At 38.3% G+C, this 27,791-nt stretch overlaps 1 protein-coding gene across 3 annotated transcripts in view; it reads right to left on the bottom strand.

The window, feature by feature from the left end:
- The window catches only part of MMS22L (MMS22 like, DNA repair protein), a 91,886-nt gene extending 65,683 nt beyond the window's left edge, over positions 1–26,203 (bottom strand). For 2 of the 3 annotated variants that reach the window (XM_061460254.1, XM_061460256.1), the window contains exons 1-11: positions 25,806–25,983; positions 24,088–24,275; positions 20,813–20,938; positions 17,663–17,715; positions 14,637–14,724; positions 14,375–14,552; positions 13,353–13,446; positions 11,399–11,529; positions 7,479–7,592; positions 5,496–5,675; positions 197–259 (exon numbers count right to left, since the gene is read on the bottom strand). In XM_061460254.1, the coding sequence (XP_061316238.1) occupies positions 197–259; positions 5,496–5,675; positions 7,479–7,592; positions 11,399–11,529; positions 13,353–13,446; positions 14,375–14,552; positions 14,637–14,724; positions 17,663–17,715; positions 20,813–20,938; positions 24,088–24,266 (1,206 nt within the window). In that variant the 5' untranslated portion in view covers positions 24,267–24,275; positions 25,806–25,983. Of the gene's footprint in view, positions 1–196; positions 260–5,495; positions 5,676–7,478; positions 7,593–11,398; positions 11,530–13,352; positions 13,447–14,374; positions 14,553–14,636; positions 14,725–17,662; positions 17,716–20,812; positions 20,939–24,087; positions 24,276–25,805; positions 25,984–26,099 lie in introns of those variants that run through there. The other variant, XM_061460255.1, reaches the window with a different exon arrangement.
- Between the last annotated feature and the right edge of the window lie 1,588 nt (positions 26,204–27,791).

Raw genomic sequence — 27,791 nt, 5'->3', positions numbered from 1 at the left:
GCAAGTGTAACTGCTAACAAGGAGGGAACTGTATGCTGCCATAGTTCACCTACATCAAAGATGCTCATTTACCTTGATAAAAACACTAGAATTCTCAAAATATACTTATCAGGTGGACTTAGTTTCATGTAGTGTCTTTTCCTGAAAGCATCCCTGACACCTTCCTTGTTTATTATTTCTTTCTTTACACACTTACTTGAGCATCAGTGGATTTTTTAAGGAGTTCTTCCACAAATTTCCAGTTGGATTCCTTCTGCTTCTGAAAAATAATGATTATCAGCAAGAAACAGCATTTGTATTCCTCACACGAATCATTATATAACAACATGAAGATAAGGAAGCAAGAGATTTTCAGAAATGTTTAATTTCATGACTGCTTACTGTAGTCGTCACTGAAAGTAACTTTTCTGTTTTATGAATGTAATTGGTAACTATTCTAAAAATTAGGCCTCAAAACCAAATGAAGAGCAAAAAAATAAAGAGGACACAATTTAAACTGCTTTAACTTGACTCATTTGCAACCCCAACCTTCGCTTTAAGTAAAGAAGCAAAACATTCAGGCATTTTTGATTTATGAGCAGTATATATTACAATTTCTTTAACATGCTGTAAAAGGAAGATATAAGTGGTAAGAAGGAGGAAGAGGTACAATCTCACCTTTTCTTTTTTTTCCCTTTTCAATGAAAAAACACTTCTAAGTTATATTTCCCTAGGCCAAACACTAAGAATTCTTTTAGCCAGTGCAGTAAGAAGTTAGCCATTTGGTAATGGCCTATAAAGATAAGAGAATATACAGGTTATGTCAAATATGGCCCATAATTCATACTCTTCAGCTTGGGAAGACAGAGATCTATCCATTCAAATCAACCAGACCGAGCTACTAAAGTAAGAGAATTGCAAGGTGAAGTATATTAAGAAGGAAGGGAAAAAAAATATTTAGGCAAAGTAGGAAAGAAGAGGGTAGAAGGTTTTGCAACTAAGACTATTTCCCAGGGAAAAATGTGAAAGGCAACCAAGCCAACACACTTCCAAATCTAGGTCCAAAAACCCAAACAAGCAAAAAAAAAAATCTCTTGCACTCAGCTATATATGTAGCTTGTGTAGATAACTAGATATGTGAACACAGATCTTTCATCAGTGTCCTGCCTTATACTAATTCCCTCCACTACCACAACTGTTAAGCTTTATGAATTATTCTGAAGATATCTATTCTGTAAATGTATAGAATTAACAATAAGGAGCATCTTATGCTTTGGTAATTGAAATATAACTACTTTTCAGCAGCAACACCATCATGCCCCAACCTCCTCTGCTATTGATTGCACTACTCAATGCTGTGACTTCATGACAATTCCACACAGAACTTTAGAGTACCAAGAGAATTTTAAAGATGAACTCTTTAAAAAGATGCACTAATACTTACATAAGATAATTTGACTATTGGTGGCTTAATATTTTTGCACAAGAGTTATGAAAGATTACTGATGGAAGCAAGTGCAGTCTATGGACCATCCATGGAAAAAAATATGAATGAAGGGACAGAACTGCAGAAAATTATACTATAGCTGTGATTTCACAATTCAGGAACTTGAACTGTATCAATTAAGGAGTCTCCACTGCTTCCTCCTCGTCCTGCTAGCTGTTGTTCCTGCCCTCACAGCTATAGCCTGCCTTTGCTCAGTTATTCTGATACTTCTGTTTGTGGGACACAGTGTGAACCAGATCAGTGAACCAACCTAGAGCTTTAGCAGAGAAAGAATGAAAAGGGGAGGAGAGCCTGACCTAGGTCATAGAACAGGAACACAAATAACTGTGCCAGAACAGTAGAGAGCATACCATGTGTAGGGTGGCAAACAGAACTTAAGCTGTGACTGACGCCTAAGCCTTTGTACCAAGAAACCAGTGCTAGCATCCTGTCAGGAGAAGCATCTCCTGACAGGATGCATCCAGAAGTAACCAAGGAGTAAAGACTGCACTCCAATAATGAGTAAGAGCCAGGAAATGCAGAGTCAGCATTCCCAGACAGTTCTAGCTAGTACTTCCATCAGATTTTTGTCTACTGTATTTTAGAGCTTGACATTATGTGAACTCCTATACACTGTCACGGTCATGCTGCAGACTCCAAGTAAATCTAGTCAACTGCTCTAAAGACATGAGTAGATATTAGAGATATTCACGCTAAATGGCTACAAGACCTCTTAATGTCCGCATCAACTTGCTCAGAACATTCTTTTAGCACTCACACAATCCAAGGACACATGATCTATACAAAAGATGTTTATTGCCAAAGTTCCAGCTCAGCTGCAGTATGCAAATCACTTCACAAGATCCTGGACTAATCTAGGGCAAACTCCTGACACCAGCAGGAATTTATTGCAAGACTGCACCCAGGTTCAACCCGAACTCAGGAAATAATGACACTAACCACCTGCTGCACTCTTTTTTTTTTATTAGCCTCAATCATCTTTGATATTTCAGCAGACCTGTGTCATTCAAATCCCATTAGATTTACATCCTAACAGTATTCCCTGCTCACTGCCAATATGGCATGGCAACTGTGTACAATTCATTCTTGTCAGACAACACACAGAATCTATGTCTCTTACTCCAAACCTGCTGGCTTATAACAGCCTCCTACCTCCTCCAGTGTGCCCTAAAACCAACTAAACCTAGAGACTTTACAGTGCATAAAAGTGCTGCTAAAACCAAAAATGTAAGCTAAGACCCTTCAAGTTTGCAGGAAGAAACTTTTTCAAGGTCTAACAGCTGACTACCTGTAAGAGCCATTCTAGGCTTCTCATCTTGAACTCTGTGTTTGCATATCTTGCCATGTAGTCATTTCACATTATTGTATGCAAGGCAAGAATTCTTAGCCCCAGGTAATTCTGCCTATATTTTCCCAGCCCGCAGTATATTGAAATTGACCCCTGCAATGTTCAGAAGTAGCAAATTTCCTCATCAGGTCCCATTTGGTTTTTAAATGTACAAATCGTGCTTTTCAGAAGAGTGAAGTGAGACCTGAGTGAGGGGTTATGGAAAGAGACATGTACTGTATATTCCTTAGAACAGAGTCTCAAATGGGAGACCTGGCCAAAATTTTCAAGTTTTAAGAAAAATGGTTTAAAGTATATGAAATATATATTCAATATATATGAATCATTACATGTTTGAAATTACATTATATGAGCTAAAGGGGAAGAAATAAAAGGAAGCAAGTCTGAAACCTATTTAGAATTTTAAAAGCTTTCATAATAACCTCAAGGCCATGCAGACCACATTAAAAAATTGAAAATCTTCCACAGATGACATAGGCTTAGAGGCAATTTTTGCTACACAGCACATGAATAACCATCATTATGACACATCACCCTCCCACCTCTGATCACAGTTAATTAAAAGAAAGCATGTGTCATGAAGCTATCACATCAGATGTTTAACCAACAGGACTACACTGAGTCCTGATGTAATTCCACTGACTTCACAAATTCATAATTACAGACTATTTTATTTTAAAATATTCAAAGAATGTTTGAGGCTGTAATTTGAGGGAGGAAGAACACCTGAAGAAATGCTTACGATCAACTATCTATGACAGACTATATTCTTGTTTGTGAAAAGTCACTGTTCTTACCGATAGAATTTTTTTGTAAGCACCAATGGCATTTAAGAGAAAAGGGATCCCTGGACAAATTCACAACCACACTCTGATGCAAAGCACAGCTAACAGTTTGAACATAAAGACACAGGATGGTCTCATGATTTACAGATAGCGATTTGGAAATTATCTTTTCACAAATGGGCTCTAAAGAAAAATTGTTATTTAATCTTGGGCAAGTCACTTCCGGTCACTGTGTCTCAAGATTCCTACTTTAAAATAAGAACAACAGGAATTTTTTTTTTTCCATTCTACATCTGCTTAGCTTATTTAAATAATACAGTGCCTGAGGCAAAAAATATTCTCTCATGAGGCTAAATACATAGTATGTATCAGTACAAGAGACAGGAAAAAATTCCAATGATCAAAGTAAACAGTATCACTGCATTTTGATTAGGGCATAAAATATAAGAAACCCAGGATAAAATATCTGCTTCACTCTGGTTTCTATATTCAACCTGGGAATAACCTTTCTCTCCATTTAAGCTCCTCTATAAGCAATATTTCTATCCAAGGTTCCTCTGAAATACACAATGGACTGTGGTCCTTTCTGACTACCACAGTAATGGGGCAAAAGCAAGCGAAGCTTGGGACAACCTTCAGTGTAACAATCAGATGTCATCTGCAATTTTTCACCATATGAATGTGTAAGAAGTTGCTTCATTTTGCCATGGTATTATCAGAAAAGTCTGAACAACATGGTAATGCGCAGCCTGCCATGGGATCCTAAGGATCTGTCAACCCACAAGCAGTGGAAGCATAAGTACCCCACCCTCATCAAGTCCTCTAGTCACCCAGAATGGTCATGAGTTTTACAACTAAGTATTTAAGCAGTGAGTTATGCCTTCTCTATATTTTAGTTTTTTGAAAAATCAGGGAATTTGCAAGTTAAAAATAAATGAAAGTAATCCTTAACTTTATTAGAAAGTCTAATTTTAAACTATGATTAAAAGTATTCACATAAGTCCAGCATTTTTCATTCTTTCTCTGTTTATATACTCATGCTTTTAAAGATCCAAAGATGATGGGGAGGATTTTAAGTTACCAAAACAAATTGATCAACTGATGTTATCAGACTCTTCCGTTTTTACAGATCTGCAGTTTACACATGTGTTCCGATGTTTTAACCTTTTCTCCTAAGTTGGTTTAGGAAATCATGGTAAAGATTTTAACAGAAAAAGGGTATGACCTTTCCAGCTTCAAATTAAAAATATTAAATTACAAATAATGAAAGACACTTTACAAGAAACTGCAATCAAGTCAAATTCATGGAAGAAGCAATATATAGCTGGTGCTTGGCTAACTAGAGAATATAAGCAATCTAGCTGGAATGCAAAAAGAAAAAAACCCTAAACAAAACAAAAACCCAAACAAAAACCCCCCCAAGCCCTATAGTGAGGCAAAAGATAAAAGAACAGAAGGACAGAAGATGGCATGACCTAATTCTCCCTGAGGTTTATACTTTATGGGGTATAATCTAATGTGTTCAGTTCCTAAAACAGAACCGGTGAAGCATTTATCCTGCAGGCAGGCAGTTTTAAAACATATGCTACATCATTAAGTCTATGTGTTACTAACTAGTTGGGATATTTCAAGTTTTCTTAATACAGTAATCTACTGCATATCTGGTATATAACATCAATATGTCAAGGGCTCTTGCAATGTTTACTGACTTGTACAAAGCACACCTTAACACCACCAACCTCAAAGGACTTCCTTAAGGAGTGTGAAAATTCCTTTATTAGAACATGTATTTTTGTCTATCAACAAACATAGCCAAAGTTAGACACCTCAATAAATTATAACAACTTTCAGGTATTCAGGAAAAAAACATACCTACCTTTTCATCTAGGTTTCCATTACGGTCAAACTGGTAGAGTGAGGCCAGATGACTAATAATCCACCAGCTAAAACTCAGTGGGTCTTTACACTGAACAGTTTCAAAACCAGACATGCTTTCAGAACTACTGGGCCTTTCAAAGATATTCTTTAGAGTTCTGTTCACCAAGCTCCAGAAACTCTGTAGAAAACGCAAAACTAAATTTAAACTGTGTTGAATAACAAAGCCTATGTTAACAAGTTTGCCTACAGTACTGTGCTACTGATTAATTTGCTTTTATATAAAATAAGTGAGATGGCAGTCATTTAAAGAAAATAACAAAAAAAAAAAAGTGCTCAGTATGACCAGAGAAAACCGGGAGCTACTTTTGAATGTCCTCTCTAAAATGCCAGTAGAAAGCAACATGAAAGGACAAGGTTTGGTAACAAGGAAGAACATGGTACGAAACTTCACAGACAAAATTACAAGCTTTTGGAATGCCAACGTGCAGATGGAATGGAGCAACACTGAGATGAGAGAAATTAGAGTTCGTTAATGAAGACTTTCATAACAGATTTTTGAAAAACTTTTAGTGGCAGACTAACCTAACCAAGAGAAATACAGTAGTATATAGCAGAGAATCAGTCTGAAAGGCAGCAAACTGAGGTTCAAATTCCCTGGTTTATTTCAAATCTGTTCTAGCACTGACTCTTTGGCTCAGATCCCTGTCTATCCCACATACAGCTTCTTACAGACTGCACCTATCATCCCTAATTATATGAAAGTCTCTGGGACTTCTTTGCACCTGCATTTCACCCACCTTAGCTGGGTCCTGATCTCAGTGCTGATCTCTTATGCTTCAATGTGCTTGTGCAAACACTTAACACGTATGAAGGTTCACTTGTGCTGTCCACCTTTACATCTGTTGTCATTCATGAGTAAACAGCTATCAGTACAAACACTCTACTGTGAATTACTTCATTCTATACTAAGTGAACTCTGTGCAGTACTTATTGCACAGAGGGCAGGTTTGGTTTTTATAAAGATTATTTCAGAAAAATTTCAAAGGACTTTGACATTTCTTAATCTTAATTCAGAGAAACATCATATCAATTCTAACCAGAGGTCAAGAAAGAAAAAAAATATCAAAATACTAGGAAATATTAGGAAAGGGTTAGGGTTATTATCATTATTCCAAGGTATAAAACCATATGGCCACCTAACTTGGAATACTACATGCAATCCCGGTAGTCTGCCATTTGAGACAGGATCTACTAGTACGGAAACAGGTTCAGAGAAGGGTAACAAAGGTGACCACAGGTAGAGAATGGTGCTTGTAAAAAGAATGACTGATACAGTAAGACTTTTCAGCCTAGAAAAGGTAGAAGCTAGGAGATACCAAAAAAAAAAAGTCATATAAAGTCATACTGGTATAAGGAAGGAGAACAGGTAGTGATTGGCTCTTCCAGTAAAAGTATAAAGGGTATAAAAAGAAGTCAGCAACTACAGGATCAAAAAACAAAACCCAGGTTACTCTTGTCTAAGTAGTTAAGGTATGGGTATCAAAGACTGAAACACGGGCTACATATATCATTGGTCTGACTGCACTTGTGTTTCTAATGCTTAGAGATGAATCATTGCATGACATAACATAGAAATTGCAAATATTTATTTTTTCTAATGGGTAAAGACAGGTTTTTTTCTTTTGTTCTACCATACTGCTTTCAGAGTCTGTTCCTTTGCTTTACTTTCCTCAGTACAAGGAGCACTCTATCAGTACCCTACATCATTACCAAACAGTACACTGCAAACCTAGAATCAGGACTTGACACACATTTAAGCTGGAAACCTAAAGCATCATAGTTAGCATGCAGTCCTCCTTACACAAACACGAACTTCAGTTCCATCATATGTGAACTCATGCATTCATGGCAATCTGGGAACATTTGGCAACTGTATTGCATATGTAACACACATGCATATGTAACAGTATTCTTCCATTACCTCTGTGTGAGACCCTCTATTTCTATGGTCCAGCAGCTGAATAAGTAGAACCCATAATTCTTTAATGCAGGTACAGGGATAATGGTGACTAATTAGAGCCTCAGAAGGTCTCACCTGAAATAGGCAATACAATTATTCAGAGAAGTGTCATTTTTAAATTGCATTTTATGTACCAATATTTTAGTTGTTTGGAGTTGGCTGCAGTTACATAATACAGCTAAAATGACACATTAGAAGGTGCATTATTTCATTAACATCAAAACTGTATCTCATACAACAAAGACCATTTCCTAATGCTATGTAAGTTGCAGGTGCGCTATTTCTTAGTTTCTTCTAAGCCACTTTCAAAAATTATTTAATCATATGAAAATGGAATTCTGAGGCCTAAATGAAAAGGAATTGCAATAAATACCAATTCATTGTCTGACAGTAAGGAAAAGATGAAATAATTGATTAGATTTTCTTGATGTCCTTGGAAGATAAAGATTTAAGATAATTTAACAGCTATTATTGTTATTTTTAACTGGAAACTACTTAATGACTAGGCATAATGCTAGTAGAATATGTTTTTGTTGGCATGAGGATGTTAATGTTCCCACAACATTTCACAAAATCTGCTTTTTGGTAAACTTACTGCAAGGCATTCTTTTAATATGCAGAAAACAGCATATTTCAAGTTGTGTATGTTATTTGATTACTATTCCATATTTAAGAAAATTCATTCAGACTGATGCATTTCAAATGCAAAGCAGTCTTCTTGTGATTCATCCTTCAGCTTTACATTCCCTGGATTGTGAAACAAAACAGCAAAAGGAATTGCTAAATACATAAAAATTCTCTGTGTGCTTTAATGTTTTTAAGACCTACCAGCACTGTATTTGAAATAATCATAGTACAGACAAAACTTTACTTGGGCTGTCTTCAGACCTATGAATCCACTGAACTGCATTCAGAAGTGGCAAAAAACAGTGAGAAAAGCTTTCCTGAAATCGCATAATTAAGCACATTTTAGCTTCAGCAGGGACACAATGGCAGAAATGTAGAAAGAAAAGAGGCAAAAGGCAGCTCATACTGTTTATTCCTAAACAATGAGTAGTCCAAGCCTGAATAATCAGCCCTTCTAAAGCACTTCTAATAGTCACCTAGAGAGCCTAATTCATCTAACTCAGTGCAGGAGAAAGAACTGTTCCTATCCTTCCTTGACAAGATAAAGAGCCTAGGGTGACTAGTTTAGACAACTGACTTCTAGACACCCAGATCTGATGAGGTGAACCTTGAATTTTTATAACTTCATGCTCTTCCTGATCCATTCATGCACAGCTGTTCTCAAATCACACTGGTACTTAAAATAATTTCTGAATTTGTAAATCTAATGGTGCAAATTAAAAACAAAATCAAAATACACAATGCCAGTGACAGCAATAGTGTGTGAAAGAGACGTTAAAGAAGTGCAAGTGACTGAAAACCACACTCTCACAATTAGAAGAACAAGTATATTAACAGTAATTTCAAATCTGTACAGTATTCTGTAAGAACACAGACTTTTTATTTATCATCCACGACTACTGTTTTCATACAGCTCCAAACTGGGTTTAAATATAAAATAATTAGAAATACTGAATGTATTTATAAGTGACACATAATTAGTTTTCCTCTCTCTGTAAAGAACCCTTCTTAGCCTTGAAACTGCCAGGGTGAACCCCGACAATTTATTTTACAATATCATGAAGACTGAAATATTTAAAATAATTCTATTATTCACACTCCACATAGGCTTTAAAGAGTTTTCCATGTGCCTACACCTCCTCATGCCTTTAGTTAAAGATCTGTTGTGAGAATCTCTCAAGAACCTGAATTAATCTTACGCTAATATTATCTTAAGAATAAACATCAGTGTTACCACTAAAGTCTATTGAAAAAATCATTATTTAACTACTAACTGCCCAAAACTGAAGCACCTCAAAAATATTCTGGTTATGACTCATCACCAAAGAGCAAAACAGATTCTTCAGAAAGGAGAAGTCTGCTTATTACAGATGCACTGGAGCATTTTACAAAAGTATTAGGTAGATAGACTATCTTACAAGTGAGAGTTTTAGGCCTTTTACATGGAGTGCCAGTTGTTGCAGCATCTATGTTTCTTCTACTTGCATCTACTACTGTGATCTTCTACAAGACAGCAAGATCACTTCTGCAGGAGACATGCAGTATCTGTCCAGGATAGAGACTGGCTAGTAGTATCAAAGTAAGACACTACACAGGTACTGGCTAGACTAAGGGTCACCGAGACATTGTTTTCTTCGGAGATAGTCTGAATTCCTCTTGCAATGTACCCAAGTTCAGTACCTTGGTAAGCATGGTTATAACTTCAAATTGCAGTACTTTTGGGACAATAGAGCTCTGGTGCCAAATATATGCCTGCTGAAAATGAAAAGACGATATCCAAGAATACATATTTCTATGTCAAATGTATCTCAGAGCACAATGGCCTCAGTTACTGATGCAAGCAATGCATCTTGATACCAAAGCGGTCCAAGAAACAGATCTGATGAGTCTGGAGGATCAGTGTTTACGTCCCCTCCTTCTAAGGATACCCACATACATTAAGAACTGCACTTCCTAATATTCTCAGCCAAAAGCTTAATGACATGTTTTAATGATGAGCTGACACTGTCTTCTATTATGGGTACCAGTTGTGTTCCTAAAAATTTTGAGAGACACTATTTCAATTACTTATTATAACAATGAATGCATACTAGAGGAGACACCAGCAGACGAGGCGTTATCCAGCTCAAGCACAAGCTCTGCTTCAGAAATTAATCTCAAACAGAACTAGATTGGCCTAAGCCCAGGCAGAACTGAAGAAAAAGTGGTGGCAAAACAATTTCTCTGTAACGTGTCTCTGTGGAAGCAGAATGAATCTGCCATTTTAACACGTGACATTTCAAAGTCTATTGTCAAGCATAATGGTCAAAAGATGCTATTTGAATCTTCTTTTTAAAAAATTACTTCCATCTATTTACCTTTTGATAGGGGAGAAGGCTGCAGTATTATCTAATAATTTAATAAATCAAAACTGATTTAAAAAAAGGTAACAGTTCTCTACAGATAGCTTAAAAGAACAGTGATCAAAAGTTAACACAGCTATTCCTGCCCCACCCCCAAATAGTAATATGAAAGAAAGGGGACTCCATTTTCCATGTCTTTGTACTAGAAAAACATAAATTATACAGTGGTCAGTGCTACTTATTCTCAGAATTCAGTCTCGTGCCCATCTAAAGCTGATACAAAGATTACATAGCTCTTTTACTAGCTGCTATATAGAGCTATTATGACTTTCTAGCTTTGGAGTGCTCAAAACAAGTGAGAAAAACACTGCAGCTATAGAAAGAATGAAAAAGAAAAGAGGAGGACAAGTTTTCTCTTGACAAATGTAAAAGTGCTGTAACAGAAAGATGAGGTTGCAGAAATAGGAGCAGTGCAACAACAAACCGTAATATGACATCCTGTTAAGTGTCCAGTTAGCTTACTGCCAGGATTATAGTTATTCTCTTTCTGTTCCTTTTGAGAGAGTTTGAAAAGATTTTTTTTTTTTACATCTATAGCTGTAAACCTTTCAGACTGTGCCATGTTTGGCACTGAACCTGGAACACTGAACTTAGGAAATGTGGCACTCACTTCTGCTCTGTACACAGTGCATTTCAATATTACTCTCTCATTCAACTGCCAGATGGTCATGAATAAATATAACACAATTTGAGCTCCTAACAAATAACACTCTTTAAAACATTGAGATATAAAGCCATACATAACATTTAAAACCTAGCAGAAGTTATCTATGCATTGTTGCAATATCCAATTCATATTGTTCCTAATACAAGCATATACTGCCCGTGTCCTATATAAACAAAAAAAGTTACCTTCATATACTTGTTGATGGACAAGCTGATTAGATCAGATATGAGATTTCCACAGTGTGTTTCAAATAAACTGATACTGGTTAAATTCTCCCCTGTCACATTTATGAAATTGTTAGCATATACAACTTGTCCTAAAAGACAAAAGAAAATTACACCTATTTAGTCCTGGGTTTGGCTGTTTAATACAAGAAAGAAATGTTTTTTCTATTCTATATATTTTAGAATTGGTTTGTTGAGCTGCATGTAACTGTAATTTACAAACTCATTTGGGAAAGTTCTTCAATTCTAAGTTCAAGCTAGTGCCTTCCTTACTACACTGAAGTCTGGTATTATTCTGGTTGACAGTAAAATAGTTTGGCACTTCACAGCCTTTTATTGGCACAGTTTTTGCAGTGGAATAAAGATTTATTTATCTGCAAGCTCCACTTTCTCACATGCCAGTGCGCATGTTCTGAAATCATGACATGTTTTGCAGATATGCAAGTTGATGACAAACAATTCTGGAGAGGTCTAACACTTTCCTATGGATGTGTTGATGTAAAAAGCTGGCAAGAACGTATTCCAACTTGAGCATTTGTAGGCATTATCACAGATAAAATGGTAAAATTAAAAGGCTGTAAGATCTTATCCCACTAGCTTTCAACAGTACAACTCCTTTCACATCAGTGAAACAGAAGATATGTAGAACTAAGCCTGTATTTTATTCATGGAAATGCAGGGTGAAGCCCTGAACCTACTATCCTGCCGTTGGTCTTAGTAGTGTGAAGTTTCTACTCAGTATACGTTACACAAGACAAGATTACTGCACTGACTCAGAATTTTATCTAGAAATCAATATCGAATTCTGAACAACAGATTGCCTCCAACAGTTTCCCTATCCCTTCCCCAAAAGGCCCCCCAAAAGAAAAACAGGTTATCCCACAGCAGATCATACAAGAAAGTTAGAATTACAGAACAACAGCCAACTCACACATCATCCATTAGCACAGATATGCATAAACAGAGAAGATGCTTTAATCTGAGCAAGGCTGTGTTGTGACAGCACTCAAGAGCAGCCAAAAGCAAATCCAAGAGTTCAGATTCAGTACTAGTTACCTGGGCTAAACATACAGTGCGTTCTTTCTAGACCTCAACATTACTCCAACTGTTGCAATTTCTATATGGAACTTATGTCAATAATTTATTACAAGGGGGAAGGGGGACTGTTTGTAGTGACACAATGATTATAAAAGAAAATGCATTTTTGTGATTTATTTTGCTAGCAAAGTTCTTCACAAAGCAAAGTTCTATTCTGCATTTTAGCAGTTCTTCAGCAAACTGAACTACTTTGAAGATGGGTTCTTCAGTTGTATTGCATTCTATGACCTTTTTTATCTAGCTTCTATGAACAGCTTACTCTTATCAATCTTTTTTGCTCTTTTGAAGGCTTTTTAGGAAGAAAAAAAAAAAGTAATTGCCTTGGCTCTTTTTCTTGCTGTATTTTTACAAGCACCTCTGACTAAGGCAACATTCTTCCTTTGCCCAGTATTTTCTTAGTGTCTCATATGGTTAACAATACAAATTCTCTCTTTTGAGATTCTTTGTTCTGATCCATCCTCAGACAACTTTTCCTACATTGTTTTCATCAAACTGTTGTTTACTGTTATGCATTCTGGGTCTCTGCAAAGGCATTTTTTTATGTGATGTCAAAATTTACTACTAAATATTATGTTGTAAGCATCAGCTGAGCACAAACTTCATCATCTTGGTTAAGAACAAATTCCTAAATAACATTTCATCTTCATTACATGAAGATTCACAAAGAACCTGCCCTCACTATATTTGAGTTTACCCCATCAAATATAGCTGTGCTTAAAAACTACCAAAAGTAGTAAATGATTCTGGATAAATTGAGAAATATAGGTAAGTCATATGTACAAGAAGTAGTTCAAGAAAAAAAAATCTGCATACTTACTCATCATTTTTTCATCTAGTACATGAAGAACTTCCAATAGTATCCAATAAATATCCAAGTAGAGATGTAGTAAATGCCACGATGGGGGAAAGAGCTGTGATTAGAAATAGACACATTTATTTATTTTTCACATTTCTTTAGCAAATTCTGGATACTCTACTGAATCACACAAAAGATGGGCATGCATTATGCCTGCAGTGAACATTATCATTATCTATGATCAAATACATTGTAACATACAAACATGCTATTCAGTTAATGAAAAAAAACAAACACAAAACCAAACAAAACCACAAAACCTTCATGACAACTAATTCTATCTGTAGAGGATATTTGTGAAGTTTTGAATCTGATCTAAGCTATAATTTAAACACAATGTCTTGATATAAGCTTGGCAGATTAAAGCACCGTTAGTCATCCTTTCCAGAAAAGTATTAGGTAGCATACAAAGTGTTAAAGTGTGTCTTTTAGTAATTCCAAAATTTCAATATTCTCTTCCTTACAGTCTACTTGAAATTCCTACTTCTTTCATCAGTTCAACAGTGGCCCTACTGACAAGCTAAAGAAACAGGAACATTCAAAATGCTGCTTCTCAGCAGATCATTCCCCTCCAGATACTAGTTTATACAGCCTAAGACTAAAGCCCCTTTTTTCTCTCTAAAAGATTTGAAAGCATTTGTTATTATACGTATGCAGAAATCTTAATGGTATATACTTCACTAGTGTTTAATGTTTCAGTGTCTGCTTCCATGTCTGCACTTTTCTTCTTTATACACCCGATCTTTTCCTATTTTGAGTCAAGATTTCAGAGTGTAGGTTTTAAAAAGTGCCCCTTCCCCTGGGAAACTCAGAAATTTTAACTATTAGTAAGGACACACCAGAGGAATTTTTTAAACATGCAATATAAAGTGCAACTTACAATTTCAGCCTGAAGAAATATGAAATGCTATTTAGCCAAAATTTAGCAAGTTGAATATGTACTTTTACACAAAAAATAATTTTAAATTATAAAAGACATTAACCTTTGCCTGATGTTGAATAGTAAATGCTGCCAAGACACTACTAGGGAGTTCACAAAGGTGACCAATGTGCATGGTCAAAGCATGAAGCTCTTCCACCAGTGTTGATGGTAACTGTGCTTCTAGTTCTTCATATGGATGGAGCATTCCATCCTTTTCCTCTTTAGGGAGTTCCAGATACCTGAACACACACAGACATACAATCAGAAAACGGGTAAGAAGCAGCCGCACAAAGTTTAGTATATGTACTGTGTGCAAACTTTACCTGAAGATGAAAACTTTCACATAATTCAAAAACTGAGTACATCGATGCCTGATGCTCTCTGCTTCAGAGTGCAAGTTTGCAGCTCGACCTGAAGTAAAAGAGATTGATAGCTTAAAGCAGATGTGCCCACACTATGACTCACATTAACATATGCATTCTCCACATTAAGCAAACCAAACCACTGGAAAGCCACCCTATTCTGAGGACAACCTGGGAGGTAGCTGGTGGAGAACACCCACTTCTCAATGTCATCTTGCCAGAGGGATCCATATTTCATCTTATCATCAGATGGATATCCAGATACAGGGAGAAAAGAAGGCAGCCAGCCCCTCAAGAAAGGAGGCAGAGGCAAGCAGTAAGTGCTGGAAAAAAATCATTCAACCCTACCACCCTGCTCTCTGTGTGCTTCCAAGACACCTTCAGAAAAGGTATGTGTGAAACAATTTCTCAGCATCCTTTTCTCTTGGGGGACTTAAGCAGGTAGACTTATTTGGAAACAAGCTTTGTAACTTCTCTTCCTAAGCAACGCATTCTTGCATAGCCCCTTAAATGGTGTAATGCCAAGAGCCATCCATTCACAGTCCTGTAGCCTGCCTTTCACCTGCAGCTCTGTATCCTTTCAGCTAGTTATTGCCGCTATGTGTCTCCCTTCCTTTGCTCTCTGAAGCTGTTGTTCTCGTGATGTTACCTTCCTTATCTTGCACCTGCAAGCTCAAACACCATTATTACAGCAGAGATTCATTGGAAGCTACTGCCACTGGTGTGAGAATCACTCATAACTCTCACACCTTGCCATGGAGCTTTCAGCTTACATTAGAGAAAAATGAAGCTTGGTGCACAACAAAAAAGAGAAAGCCATTTAAATATCCACTAACTACTTCCCAATAATGTATATAGGCAAATGCTTAGCAACCACTCAGCCTGTAACAATTCTGATGCCAGTCACTGGAGCATCATAACTAGTAACAGCAAATAAGGAGTTTGAGCAGGCCCCCAGTGAAAGTGTATCACACTAGAAGAGATGGGTGGCAAAAACTCTTTGCCACCTGCTGCACTGACTGCATGTCCATGAAAAGGCAGTTGCCTTTGCTCCTCTCCCCAGCTCACCACTGGGGAGTCTTTCCTTTATTGGTCTCCCTGTTCCCTTTATTTCCCCCCACCATGCCCTCCAGGTAACCTTGAAGCTAACCTATGTCACTTGTTACAGACCCCACAAAGTTTTGTCCATATAAGCCTATCTCAACATCTTTTGAGCAACAACACTCACTGAAGAGCAAATCAACTGGTACAAGTACCATAATATTCCAGTGTAAAGCCTACCCTCAACTACATCAGAAGCCACAGGATCTGCCGTGGTAATGAACCATAGGTTTAAAGGCTCAAGTCACTGTTCTAAATGAATTATTTACAGATACTACTGCTGCTTTGTAACAGTAAAAAAAAAATAAAAATCTTAAGTTCTCAGAAGATCTGTTTAAGCAAAATTTTATCTTACAGTATTCTACTACAAAGTCTTTTATAAAGTGTCATAAATCATTGAACAATGAAATAAGCAGAACAAACCAGCACCACTAGAGTGTTAAGAAAAGATCGGGCATTTTCAAAACCAGAGAAAAACAATGCAGAGGATAAGAAAAGATTTCATATGGTTTCCACATTACACAGTTCTTAGTACCAAGACTCCAAAACTCATTAAGACTGATAGGGAATGAAATTAAATGTACAATATTGATATCTGTATAAACATATATGCACAACAAAGATACACTGAGGGGTAACCTGGGGGCTTTAACAGTGGCAATAGTGCATTTATCTACAACATCAATAATACCTAACATCACACTGCCTGCTGTATAAAGGGGGAACTGAGTCACAGATGTATCAGTGACTTGCTCTAAGTTACAAAAAAGCTTGGTGCAAAACGTAAAATCCAACAATTATTTATTTTACCAGCTTATGTGACAAGAGGAAGAACAGGATAGAGACAAGAGAACCAAACAGATGCTTAAACTGAAGGGGAAAAGGACTACAGAACAGTTTCTTGGTGTCCAGTTACAAAAAAAAAAAAAAAAAAAAAAAAAAAAGAGTTCAACTGTAATTTAAAATAAGGTTATTTCCACTTATGTATTAAACATCAGCAAAATTAGACTTTCAAGATACAGTCAACAAGAGCATATGACAGAAGGACAGAAGCTGGATGATAGATTCATACTGATGATTTACATGGCAGAGCATGCCAGGATCAAACCAAAATAATAACAATGCATAAAACTATTTACTCCTACTCTTAGGATACTAGCAGTGTATCTCAAGCAATAAGAAGATACCACAGTCAGTTTATTTCTGAGTAATTACTGAACTTTTCAACTTGCTAAGTAATTCAGCTTTCAAACTCGCAATAAGCCCAAGGCTGCAATAATGCTTCAGAAACATACTACTTCTCGTGCCTTAGTATTTAATTGAAATAAAACGTTTTGTAGCAATCCCGTTTTATCAATCCTGCTGCAAAGATAAATTAAGTTTGTAAGTAACTTTAAACTAAACAAATATTACTAACTCATTTAAATGTAAGCCAAGAGAAAACTGGAAGAAGTTCCAACCCACTACCTTTGTAAATAAAATAGTTATTGGGAGCTTTGACGCAACTTTCCATTTTTATAAATGAGTTAACAGTTTTGTCAAATTCTACCTCAGGGATGACATCTCAGCTCAAGTCAAATTAATGCAGAATCCACAACTGAGGTCAGAAGGGTCAGTATTGCCCTGTGCACCTACTATACAGGAAGATCTGGTTCCAAACTGACTCTCAACATTTTCCTTGTCTGTTTTCACACTACCTTACATCACTTGGCTGCCTGTATTTGTACCTTTACTGCAAGTTTGTGCTGGTTATATGCTGTTCTGCGGCACAGTCCATGAGCCCTTGGTCAAGAGAGAAAGCACAAGCATGATCTGCAATAATGTATTTCAGTAATGAAAAGACAGTGATACCTATTCCAATGTCAAATTAAATGCGTTAAACTTACCAAAATCAGAAGAACTCGTTTGTACTAAGTCTTCCAGTGTGTATATCTGTTGCCTAATTAAAGGAATACAGAAGTTTATCATATTTATATAAAGAAATGTTACTTAACTACATTCTAGTAAGGTCTAAATAGAACAGAGAGAGGTGTTACTTGCTTTGTATTTCTGAATAATGTTACACAAATGTACCTTAGGAAAGAGTATTAGTAGAAGGCAACAGACACATACAAGTGTGAAGTGATGACAATAGAATTTTTGCTTGTTTATAAAACATTAATTACAGTTACAACAGATATAAACCTAGTTAAATATCTGGGGAAGAAAAAAACAGCCACACACACAAAATCCCTGAAAGCCATTGCCCGTAGGTGACCTTTCCACAAGCATAACTCAACTTTATATTTGACCACAGAATAAACCCTAAAGTTAGTCCTCATGGCATACACTCAGAATACACTAAATTAGTTCCCTGTGAATGAGCACTAGTAAATTCTGTCAGCAGTTTTTCCTGCTTAGGGTGCTCTGCTGCTTAACTTGAGCATAAAAGATAAACCAGCAAATTATAGTAAAGGAAAGTGTCTCTAGAAAAATTAAAACTCAGTTGAGTTTTGAAGGAGAAAGAAAGCATTTTTAAAGGAGCAGCCAACACTGCAAATGAAAATTAAAAATAGCTGTAACACAGGTAAGTACTCAGCCATGTTCTGCAACAGTTATTTTCAAGTGGTCTTCAAGTACAGTCTCCACAGAGATAACATGGTACTAAACTGAATGAAAAGCGCAACTGTGCAAGACAGACTTTTGAAAGAAAATGCTGCATAAATTGAGGAAGAAGCTCTCTGCCTCGTTTCTTATGTAGTCAAAGCAGCAACTACTGAAGGATACTTGGATCCAACCCACATCAAATGTTCTTACTGAAAAAAAAAAAATAAAAAAAAATAAATCCAAACACAAAGAAAAAGCCCAAATCAAAACCCCCCAAAACAACACCCCAAAACAAAACAAAAAAAAAAAACAAAAAACAGAAAATTCCCCCAAGGATCCAAAACCCCAGGTTGTAACCTGGCAGGTACACATTAGAATTATCGCCCTTAGCTTTTCTTTCCTGGGATAAAATCACATCAACTACCCAAGATTATTTTCAGCCATTTAGTTGTTTTGTGGGGTTTTAGTTGCTTGTCTTGTTTTGAAATCAAAGTTGAATTTCAAGTATTTCAACCATGTACAAAGGAAGGACAACTAAAGCAGGAGAGCTCTTGAGGCTGAAGGTTAGAGAGACTCTCCACTAAATTAATAAAAGGCAGAATAGAGTGGGCTGATAAAATACAACCACAAACTGGGCATGCCAAGCATAACAAAGATATCATCAGTTAAGTAAGTCATTTTAATTTCAATCTGCATTTGTACCTCAAAGATTGATCCTTACTGCTGTTAATCATTAAATAATTTGGTTTGCAAATAAATATTCTGACAGTTTATTAATCAAAGATCTTTATTAATCAAAGATATATTGTCTTAATATACCCACTCAAATGGCTATACAGGTCTTACCCATTTTGACTCACACATCATCAATTACATAAAAAACTCACAGGTAGTATTTTTTTTATTGCACAATTCATGTTTTTAACTTGCTGTTCCATCGTATAATATTGTTATTAATTAAAATATTTTAAAATACTAAATAGCCACATTAAATATTTACAGACACAAAAAAACCTAGGTTTCTGTAAGCATGTATTTAAACATAGTTCAGTTTATGAAGTACAGATGATATCTATTTTCAACCACCTTGTCCTCAAGAATAATTACAAACTGTACTTCTCCCATATGAATTTCTACAATGGAAAAAGGAGTTTTACTACTTTCAGTTGTCAACTGGTCTTTAAACAAAAGTGTTCCATTTCATGACTGAACAAATGAACTGAAAGAGAGAATATCTTTGCAGAGGGACTTGTCACGCCAAAGGACAGTTTAGCAAGCAAACTCTCATACTACAGTTAGCTGAAATCCATTACTGCTACCAGTTCAGTGGGTTTTAAAACATGTATAGCTTGAATAACTTAAATATCACAATAAAAATATTATGCTTTATGTTCATCTCTATTACAATTACAGAGTAGTTGATGTCACAAAGGAAAAAATATCAATTTAATTCAACAGATCAACCACATTGCTGTGTAACTGCCTAGTGATTTCATGTTAATAAACAGATCAGACTAAATGCTGAGATTCAGTGCTTCTTTTAACTAACTTATCCTCCTGTATCCTTCATTATCAGATTATTTTCTTTTTTTTAAATCAGAGTAAAGTCAAAGCATGCATCAAACAAGCAAAGCTAAATAAAATTGGGTTTGATATACTTCCTGCCATCTATGCCATGGTGTTTCAGTAAGTCAGACCCTATCAGTGATGTTTCACATCATGCCCTTGGTCATACCCTAAAGAGATAGAAGTATCCACTACAATCAAATGAATGATGGAATATACCACGCATTTGTGGAATCATACAAAAGCTCTGCTCCCATACACTCTCTGTATGTGCTGTACATCCTGAGGATTATCAGTAGCAAAGAGGATTATCAGTGATCTGTGTATTTGCACTGACCAGATTAAACATCTACATTGAATTAGTCAAACACTGAGTAACTGTATCTGAAGAGATTGCTGAAGCTATCCTAATCCAAACAATTGAAGGAAATGCTGAATCCAGCATTTTCACTGTTTGATTTTTAACCTCCACTTTTCTTTACACACAAAAAAAAGGACTTAAAATATTCAAAAGACAACTTCAATTATATGGGTAGCACAATCTCATTCAAGGAAACCTTATATAGTGTATTAACATATTCTGAAGCTAGGACCTTCTAAATCACAACACTGTTGTAATAACTATACTTACCAATTTTTATCTACTGATGGCTAAGAGATGCACCACACCGATTAAAAATCTGTGGAAAAATGTACTTAATTCTGTAATTCCGTCTGTGTCTTATCCATCACTTACTGGAGCAGCAAACAGCATAATCGTTCTGGATGCTTTACATAGCCCATGGTCTTTTACAATTTTACTATAGGAAACTTGAAAAGTATGTTACATCCTTACAGTGAACATAGTTACAGAAGTGAATTAATTATAAAATACATTATCATACCTAAGTAATCCAAAGAGAAATCCACAGGATTCAACTAATGCCATTTCAGTAACCCACTGAAAGCCAAACAACTCTACTACATCATCTTCATAATCATTTGGAGAAGGATCTAGTCTCAGCAAAACCCTGTAAAATAGAGCAAATAATATTCATATTGCCCAGTAATAAGCCCATAGAATACAACATCTACATCTGTCTTACGCAACGCTGATGTTTTAACAATTTATCAGCAGCACCTATACTTTAGATAGGAAGGAATAGCAGTGCTCTCAAAAGGCTATTTTACCTTTTACAGCAATATGTTACACAGCACATAAAATATGACAACACCTAGCTTCAACAGCATAAAATCATGATATAGTCACAGGGCACAATATATTTTAGAAACAAATAAAAATTAACAAGCTACCATCTTGAAGCATCTTCATCGTTACAAGGGGGCTGAGACGTAACATACAGGCTGTCCTTAACAGAAGAGGCTGCTACATTAGACAGCATGCTCCACTCTACATTTATGGTTGGAATCTGTCTTCATGTACACTACATAAAATCACAGAATAGTTAGGGTTGGAAAGGACCTTAAAATCTAGTTCCATGGGCAGGGACACCTCACACTAAACTATATGACCCAAGGCTTTGTCATCCTGACTCTGAACACTACCAGGGATGGAGCATTCACAACTTCCCTGGGCAACCCATTCTAGTGCCTCACCACCCTGACAGTAAAGAACTTCCTCCTATATCCAATCTAAACTTCCCGTTTAAGTTTTAATCTGTTACCCCTTGTCCTATCACTACAGTCCCTAATGAAGAGTCCCTCCCCAGCATCCCTACAGGACCCCTTCAGATACTGGAAGGCTGCTATGAGGTCTCCACGCAGCCTTCTCTTCTCCAGGCTGAACAGCCCCAATTTTCTCAGCCTGTCTTCATACGGGAGGTGCTCCAGTCCCCTGATCATCCTTGTGGCCCTCCTCTGGACTTGTTCCAACAGTTCCATGTCCTTTTTCTGTTGAGGACACCAGAACTGTACACAATACTCCAAGTGAGGTCTCACAAGAGCAGAGTAGAGGGGCAGGATCACCTCCTTCGACCTGCTGGTCATGCTCTTTTTGATGCAGCCCAGGATACGGTTGGCTTTCTGAGCTGCGAGCACACGCTGAAGCCGGATCATGTTAAGTTTCTCATAGACCAACACCCCTGAGTCCTTCTCCACAGGGCTGCTCTGAATCTCTTCTCTGCCCAACCTGTAGCTGTGCCTGGGATTGCTCAGACCCAGGTGTAGGACCTTGCACTTGGTATCGTTAAAACTTCATAAGGTTGGCATCAGTCCACCTCACAAGCATGTCAAGGTCCCTCTGGATGGCATTCCTTCCCTCCAGTGTATCAACCGAACCACACAGCTTGCTGTCATCGGCAAACTTGCTGAGGGCGCACTCAATCCCACTGTCCATGTAAGGGACAAAGATGTTAAACAAGACCGGTCCCAACACCGATCCCTGAGGGAGACCACTCGTTACTGGTCTCCAGCTGGACATTGAGCCATTGACCACAACTCTTTGTGTGCGGCCATCCAGCCAGTTCTTTATCCACCGAGTGGTCCACCTATCAAATTGATGTCTCTCCAATTTAGAAACAATTTAGAGACATGCCTGATAATTAATGCTAGAATATACAATTACTCCTTTACATACATTTAAAAATATTTATACAGAACACATTGATAAAAGCATATTAATAAAAGCACACTTCAAAGCAGGTGAACTGAGGAGAGTCACAAAATGCGACTTCATTATTATAACAAATTAATTCTACACCATGACTGCCTTTCACTCTGGCTAAGGAAAAGATAAAGAAAACAAGAATTACCACTTTACTCAAAATGGAGAAAATCAAACATCTGTATAGACTGTTAAACCAGAACTGTGTAAATATAAAAATATTTCATTAATGTGTTTAAAAAAACAAACAAACAAAAAAAAAAAATCACAGCCAGCTGCATAGTAAGATCAACAAAGGCATCAAAGCAAATTATTTCAAAATTTTCCCACTATCCTTCATTAAGTACTTGAGCATGTCTGAAGAGGAGATCACTAATATGCAAGAAATATTTCTATTTTTTAAAATGACAACAAAAAATGTACTGGGCAAGCACTTGGATTTCATTGTATTACAAACCAAATTCATATTCTTCTTGAACTATACACTATTACCAATTCAGTCCTCCAAGGCAAAACCAGCATCTGCTGAATAATCAGCTCAATCTCCCATAACACCTGTAGCTCACTTGGTAACTGCCTAAACACTGGTCTGTTTTGAAGCTTTTAGCAATTACATCCAATTACTCTTGTTCTAGATAATGAAGATAGAGGAGTCCCTCATGTGCAGGCTTATCCAAATTACAATTCAAGCAGACAAGGTGAATAAGCAACAGGAGAACAGTATTATCATGACTGCAGTGACCTGGGAAACTTGTTTACATACAAGCTCCTAACTACTCACTCACTACTCAAACTATTTCTGCTATAAAATGCCTGATGTTCATTCAGACATAGGCTCTCTCACTCCTCTACCTGGCATAAATTTGAATGAATGTGCTCTGATACAATTACAATAAAAAACATCAACCCCCCAATACAATAATAAAAACCGACCACAACAACAACAAAAAAGGGAATCCCTTTTAAGGCTTTACAGAAAAGACTGAAATTAAGGTTAAAGAAACCCAAAGTAACGACACAACATATGAGGCTTGACAGGAGGACAGACAGAATGAATATGCTTTTGTAGGAGAAAGAACAAAATACCTGCAGGATCAGCAAGTGGCACAGAAAACCAAATTGGATCACAGATAGTAAAGAAGGTATTAACTAAACCAAAGTAACTTTTTAGAATCTCATGGAAAATACTTTCTTTTAATCTGGGTTCTGAACCTTAAATCCAGAATTAATGCAGAAGTAGAAGGCTTTGAGAAAGATGGTTCTTAAAGCTACAAAAGACAGTACCAGCATCTGGGGAAGCTGGGCAGAGGAGGTTTGTTTCTATCATGTGGAAAAAAGAGAGAAGTGAATAGAAGCGAATCTAGAACACTGTTCAAAGCAGTGTATCAACACAATTGCCCTTCCTACTTCGGTATACCAAATAAGTTGATCTCAGGATCATAATAAGGGCTGAAGAACAAACTGATTTGGAAACCCTGACAGCATTTAGAGGCACTAAACACCAGTGGAAAGAACATCTTAAAGGCTATTATATTTGTAATTAAAAAAAAACCATACCTCTTAAGAGACCCACTTGCTAAATAAGACTCTGCAGAAAAGCTTCTCCCTCCATTTTGGTTGTCAAAAGCACAGGAAAAACAAGGCGGCTTTGAGTTCTCATTCTCCATTTCCATTGCCATCTCCAAGCTTTCAGTGAGAAATGGGGGTGTAGAAGAAGCCGTGAAGTCATCGTCCATTGCATCCACCTGATCAGGAAAACAAACAGGTAAATTTAAAAAAATTCATAATGCTTCTTCAAATAATCCTTCAGCTCAAGTGAGGACACAGAGCTGACTAACTGTACCATCAAACTAACAGACATATATCAACAAGAAAGGCAATCACAGGCTCATGCCCTGCCACACAATCCTGCCACTTTGTGCAATTTTAGCTTCCTCCATCAAGCAGACATACCAGTGACTACAAAAAAATCAAAATATGTTAACTTTCTTCTGGTTTAACTCTCTAAATTAAGTAGTAATGAGGTTAGACCGGCGCTAGGGTAAAATAAGAGGCAAAAATGCACCTCAAGGCCTAAGAACTTTCAGCAACAGTTCATTTTGCAATCAGAGTATCTATGCCACAAAAATACATCATATATTACAGGATGGAAGCTCTCCAGGCCTTTAAGGCAACGTTACAGCTCAAGTTTCTTCTAAGGAAAGAAGCAGTAAATATATTCCATGGGATCATTACAGAACCCTGAAATGCTGAAGTTTTAAAGCTCAGAAAACGACTGTATGGCTGATTTTGATATAGCTAAAATTGGAAGTTTCTATTTAAAAAATCTGACTCCCCAGGAATCTAAGAAAAAGAGAAACAAAAGTAAAGGAGAAGGAAAATCATGTCCAAAAGAAACTAACTATATACTTGACATTAATGAATTAATATTTTAAACAACATAACGAAAGAGTAGAATTAGGCAACATGTTTCACAACATAATTAAAACGCTAAATTACCTTGGCAGGTTTTGATACTGCTCTTGCAGAAACCAGTTTACACCATGGCGTTTGTAACAGAGAGGCTTGACTGAAAAATAAGCTCAGTGGGAAAAGAAAAGCAAAAAAGCTTCTGTCCTACTTTTCCCCATTCGTTCACATTTCTGTGATGCTGTGCAGCAGAAGCAGTACAAATCTTAAGTGAAAGCATGACTTCATTGCTTCAGTTTACAGCAGAACCCTACGTATAGGTGTGTTAGCACAACTGGCAAGTAAGAAATAAGCAGGCAAAGGGAACGCCCTAACTCAGAAGTTTCTAAGAAAACTGATCAGTTTAGGGTACAAAAATCCCCACACACGACAGAAGCACGGGGAATAGAAGTGCAGTAAGGGCAGCTCATCACGGTGGCAGTTCCTGTCACTTGTATCCACCACATCCTGATCTAGCGGAACCCATCACTGACTCGAAGTACCACAACTTTCATTGCCGGCCACGGTAGAGAACTTCCCCGGCTGCAATCCGTGGGCGGGAACTACAAACCGGTGACAGAGCTTCCTGGAGCAGCACCCCGGCAGCAGCAACCCCAGCTCCGGGCAGCGGCCACGAACACGACCCACTCCCGTCAAGCCTGCAGCCCAGCACGGCTCTCCTCTCCCCGGAAGTGCTTCCCCCCCGCACCGCACCGGCTCGCGTCGGCCCGGCCCGGGCCTGAGCCGGGGGATACACTAGACAACGGCAGGCCGGGGCCGAGATCGGGATGGGGAAGCGGGGTGCGAGTAAGAAGAGCGACAGATACCTGCGCGCTGGCCAGGCGGCCCGCCACTTCCGCGCCCGGATCCTTTTCCGTACGTCCCGCGCGCCACCGTCACCCCAGCACTGCGCAAGCGCCGCCGTGCCGATTGGCCGCCGGCCGCTCTTCCTTCCCCCGCCACTCAGCTCTCCTCCGCCCCGGAGAGGAAGGACGGGAGTTGCCTGGCCGCTAGCCCGCCCGCCCGCCAGTCCGCCCGCCCGCCAGTCCGCCCGCCAGTCCGCTCCCTCCCTCCTTCCCTCCCGCTCCGGAGCCGCCCCGCGCCCTAGCCCGCCCTCCCACCTCAGGGTGCAGCGATGCGTGCGCCCTGCAGCGGCGAAGCAGCCAGGCCGACCGCCCACCAGGAGCCGTCCCACCAGTGCGTGTCTCCGGCTCCAGCTGGGCTCTGGCTGCCGCCTCTAGGGCCTCCCCAAGACGACAGGCCCGCCGTTCTTTCATCAGCGTGAACTCCGCCTGCCCCCGGCTTTGCCCCTTGCTCACCGATCCTTTCCATGCTGCGGCTGCATTCCCCGGACCCTGTTAGTTCCCAGTGCTTCATACTTCAAATGTAGGTGGGGTTTAGTAGCAGCCGCCTCTCCCAGCCAGCCCGTAGCGCTCACGCAGCTTCTCTCGGTGACTCCAGGCGTCCCCTGCCTGGCCAGCCACCACAGGTGACTCGTGGCTGCCTCTCACCTGAACGCCACCATCTTGCCACTGCTAGTAAGTGCCCCAGGTCAGGCTGCTACCTCCTCGTCTTCTTGTGCTTCAGCTGTCCGCTACCTTCCTTCGGTTTCCTTGTCATCTAGCCTGTACATGAACATCGTTTTCCTTCTCGGCCTCGTCATTTGCTCATCCCTGTGCTCGTTCAGTCATGGGCAAGAGGTCCTGGTCTTCTCTGATGCCTTACAGAGCCTGATCCAGCCTTCTTAGGTTTGTCAGGTACTGCTCCTGTGGTAAACAGATGTAATTCTCATCAGGCATGGGCAGTGGTGTTCAGTAGACTTAAAATTCAATCTGGGTATTGTTCTTTGCATTTACTGAAGCGCCTTCACTGGGTATGACAGTCACCACAGAGTAGGGGCCAGGGAGAAAGTCCCAAAACTTGTACCTGGCATAACTTAGCTTAAAATGCATACTGCACACCTAGCACAGCGGATATTTTGTGGATATTTTAAAAAAGTGGTGCATTATTTTGGATTGCCTTGGTTTGATATAATTTCAGAATTAATGCTCTTCCAGTTTCGCGTGGGTTTGGGGTGTAAATTAGCAGCAAGTGCATGGAACTAGTTTCCAGCAAGAAAGTTGCTCTGAAAAGTTTTGCTGTTGCTGCTACAGCTTCCTGTGAAAACTCTCCTGTGATTAAAAATGCTTCCTTTGCTCCTGTGTCTGTAAGAATCCTTCATTTCCTTCTTTAAATTCCAGTCTAATTAAAAAAACCAGTACATCATGGTTAAATAAAACTGTACCCAGGATAACCCTGATTTCCATATGCAGATTTATCTGCACTGACAGCCCCCTCTTCGTCTCTTAATCTGTTTCCTCTCACCCTCCCTTCTTTCTCTTCCCTTTTCTTTCTCTTCCTCATCCCCTCTGTCTTTTTGTCTCTTTATGTCTATTGCATTATGCCTGAATAATTTTCAGCCTTGGTTTTTTTTTTTCTTCCCTCTTGCATGCACATGCTAAAACAAGTAGACAAAGATGCAAGGTGGTTGCTGCAGTCACTGTCTCTAGGACAAAACCAAGACAGCTCGTGATTGCAATGCCACCTTTCCCTTTTTTTTTTCTTTTTTTTTTTTTTTTTTTTCGCAGCCGTGCTCGGTGATTAAACTTTCCCAGGATGGGGAAGAAAGAGGAGCTGGAAATGAAATAGGGTTGAGGAAGAATCCCATTGCAGCAGCTGCAGCCAGTGGTGTGTGCTGCCAGATGTGCTAAGCTTCCTGGGGTCCTTGACACTGAAAGGCAGTATTAAAGTATTTGGAGACAAAAGCTGCATCC

Source organism: Pezoporus flaviventris, unplaced genomic scaffold (assembly GCF_033815535.1).
Source record: "Pezoporus flaviventris isolate CSIRO_AGI_PZ_B2104156 unplaced genomic scaffold, CSIRO_AGI_Pfla_v1 ptg000031l, whole genome shotgun sequence".
Classification (NCBI taxonomy): Eukaryota; Metazoa; Chordata; class Aves; order Psittaciformes; family Psittacidae; genus Pezoporus; species Pezoporus flaviventris.
Note: the sequence above shows the minus strand (reverse complement) of the source record. Positions and strands in the feature narration are given on the sequence as shown.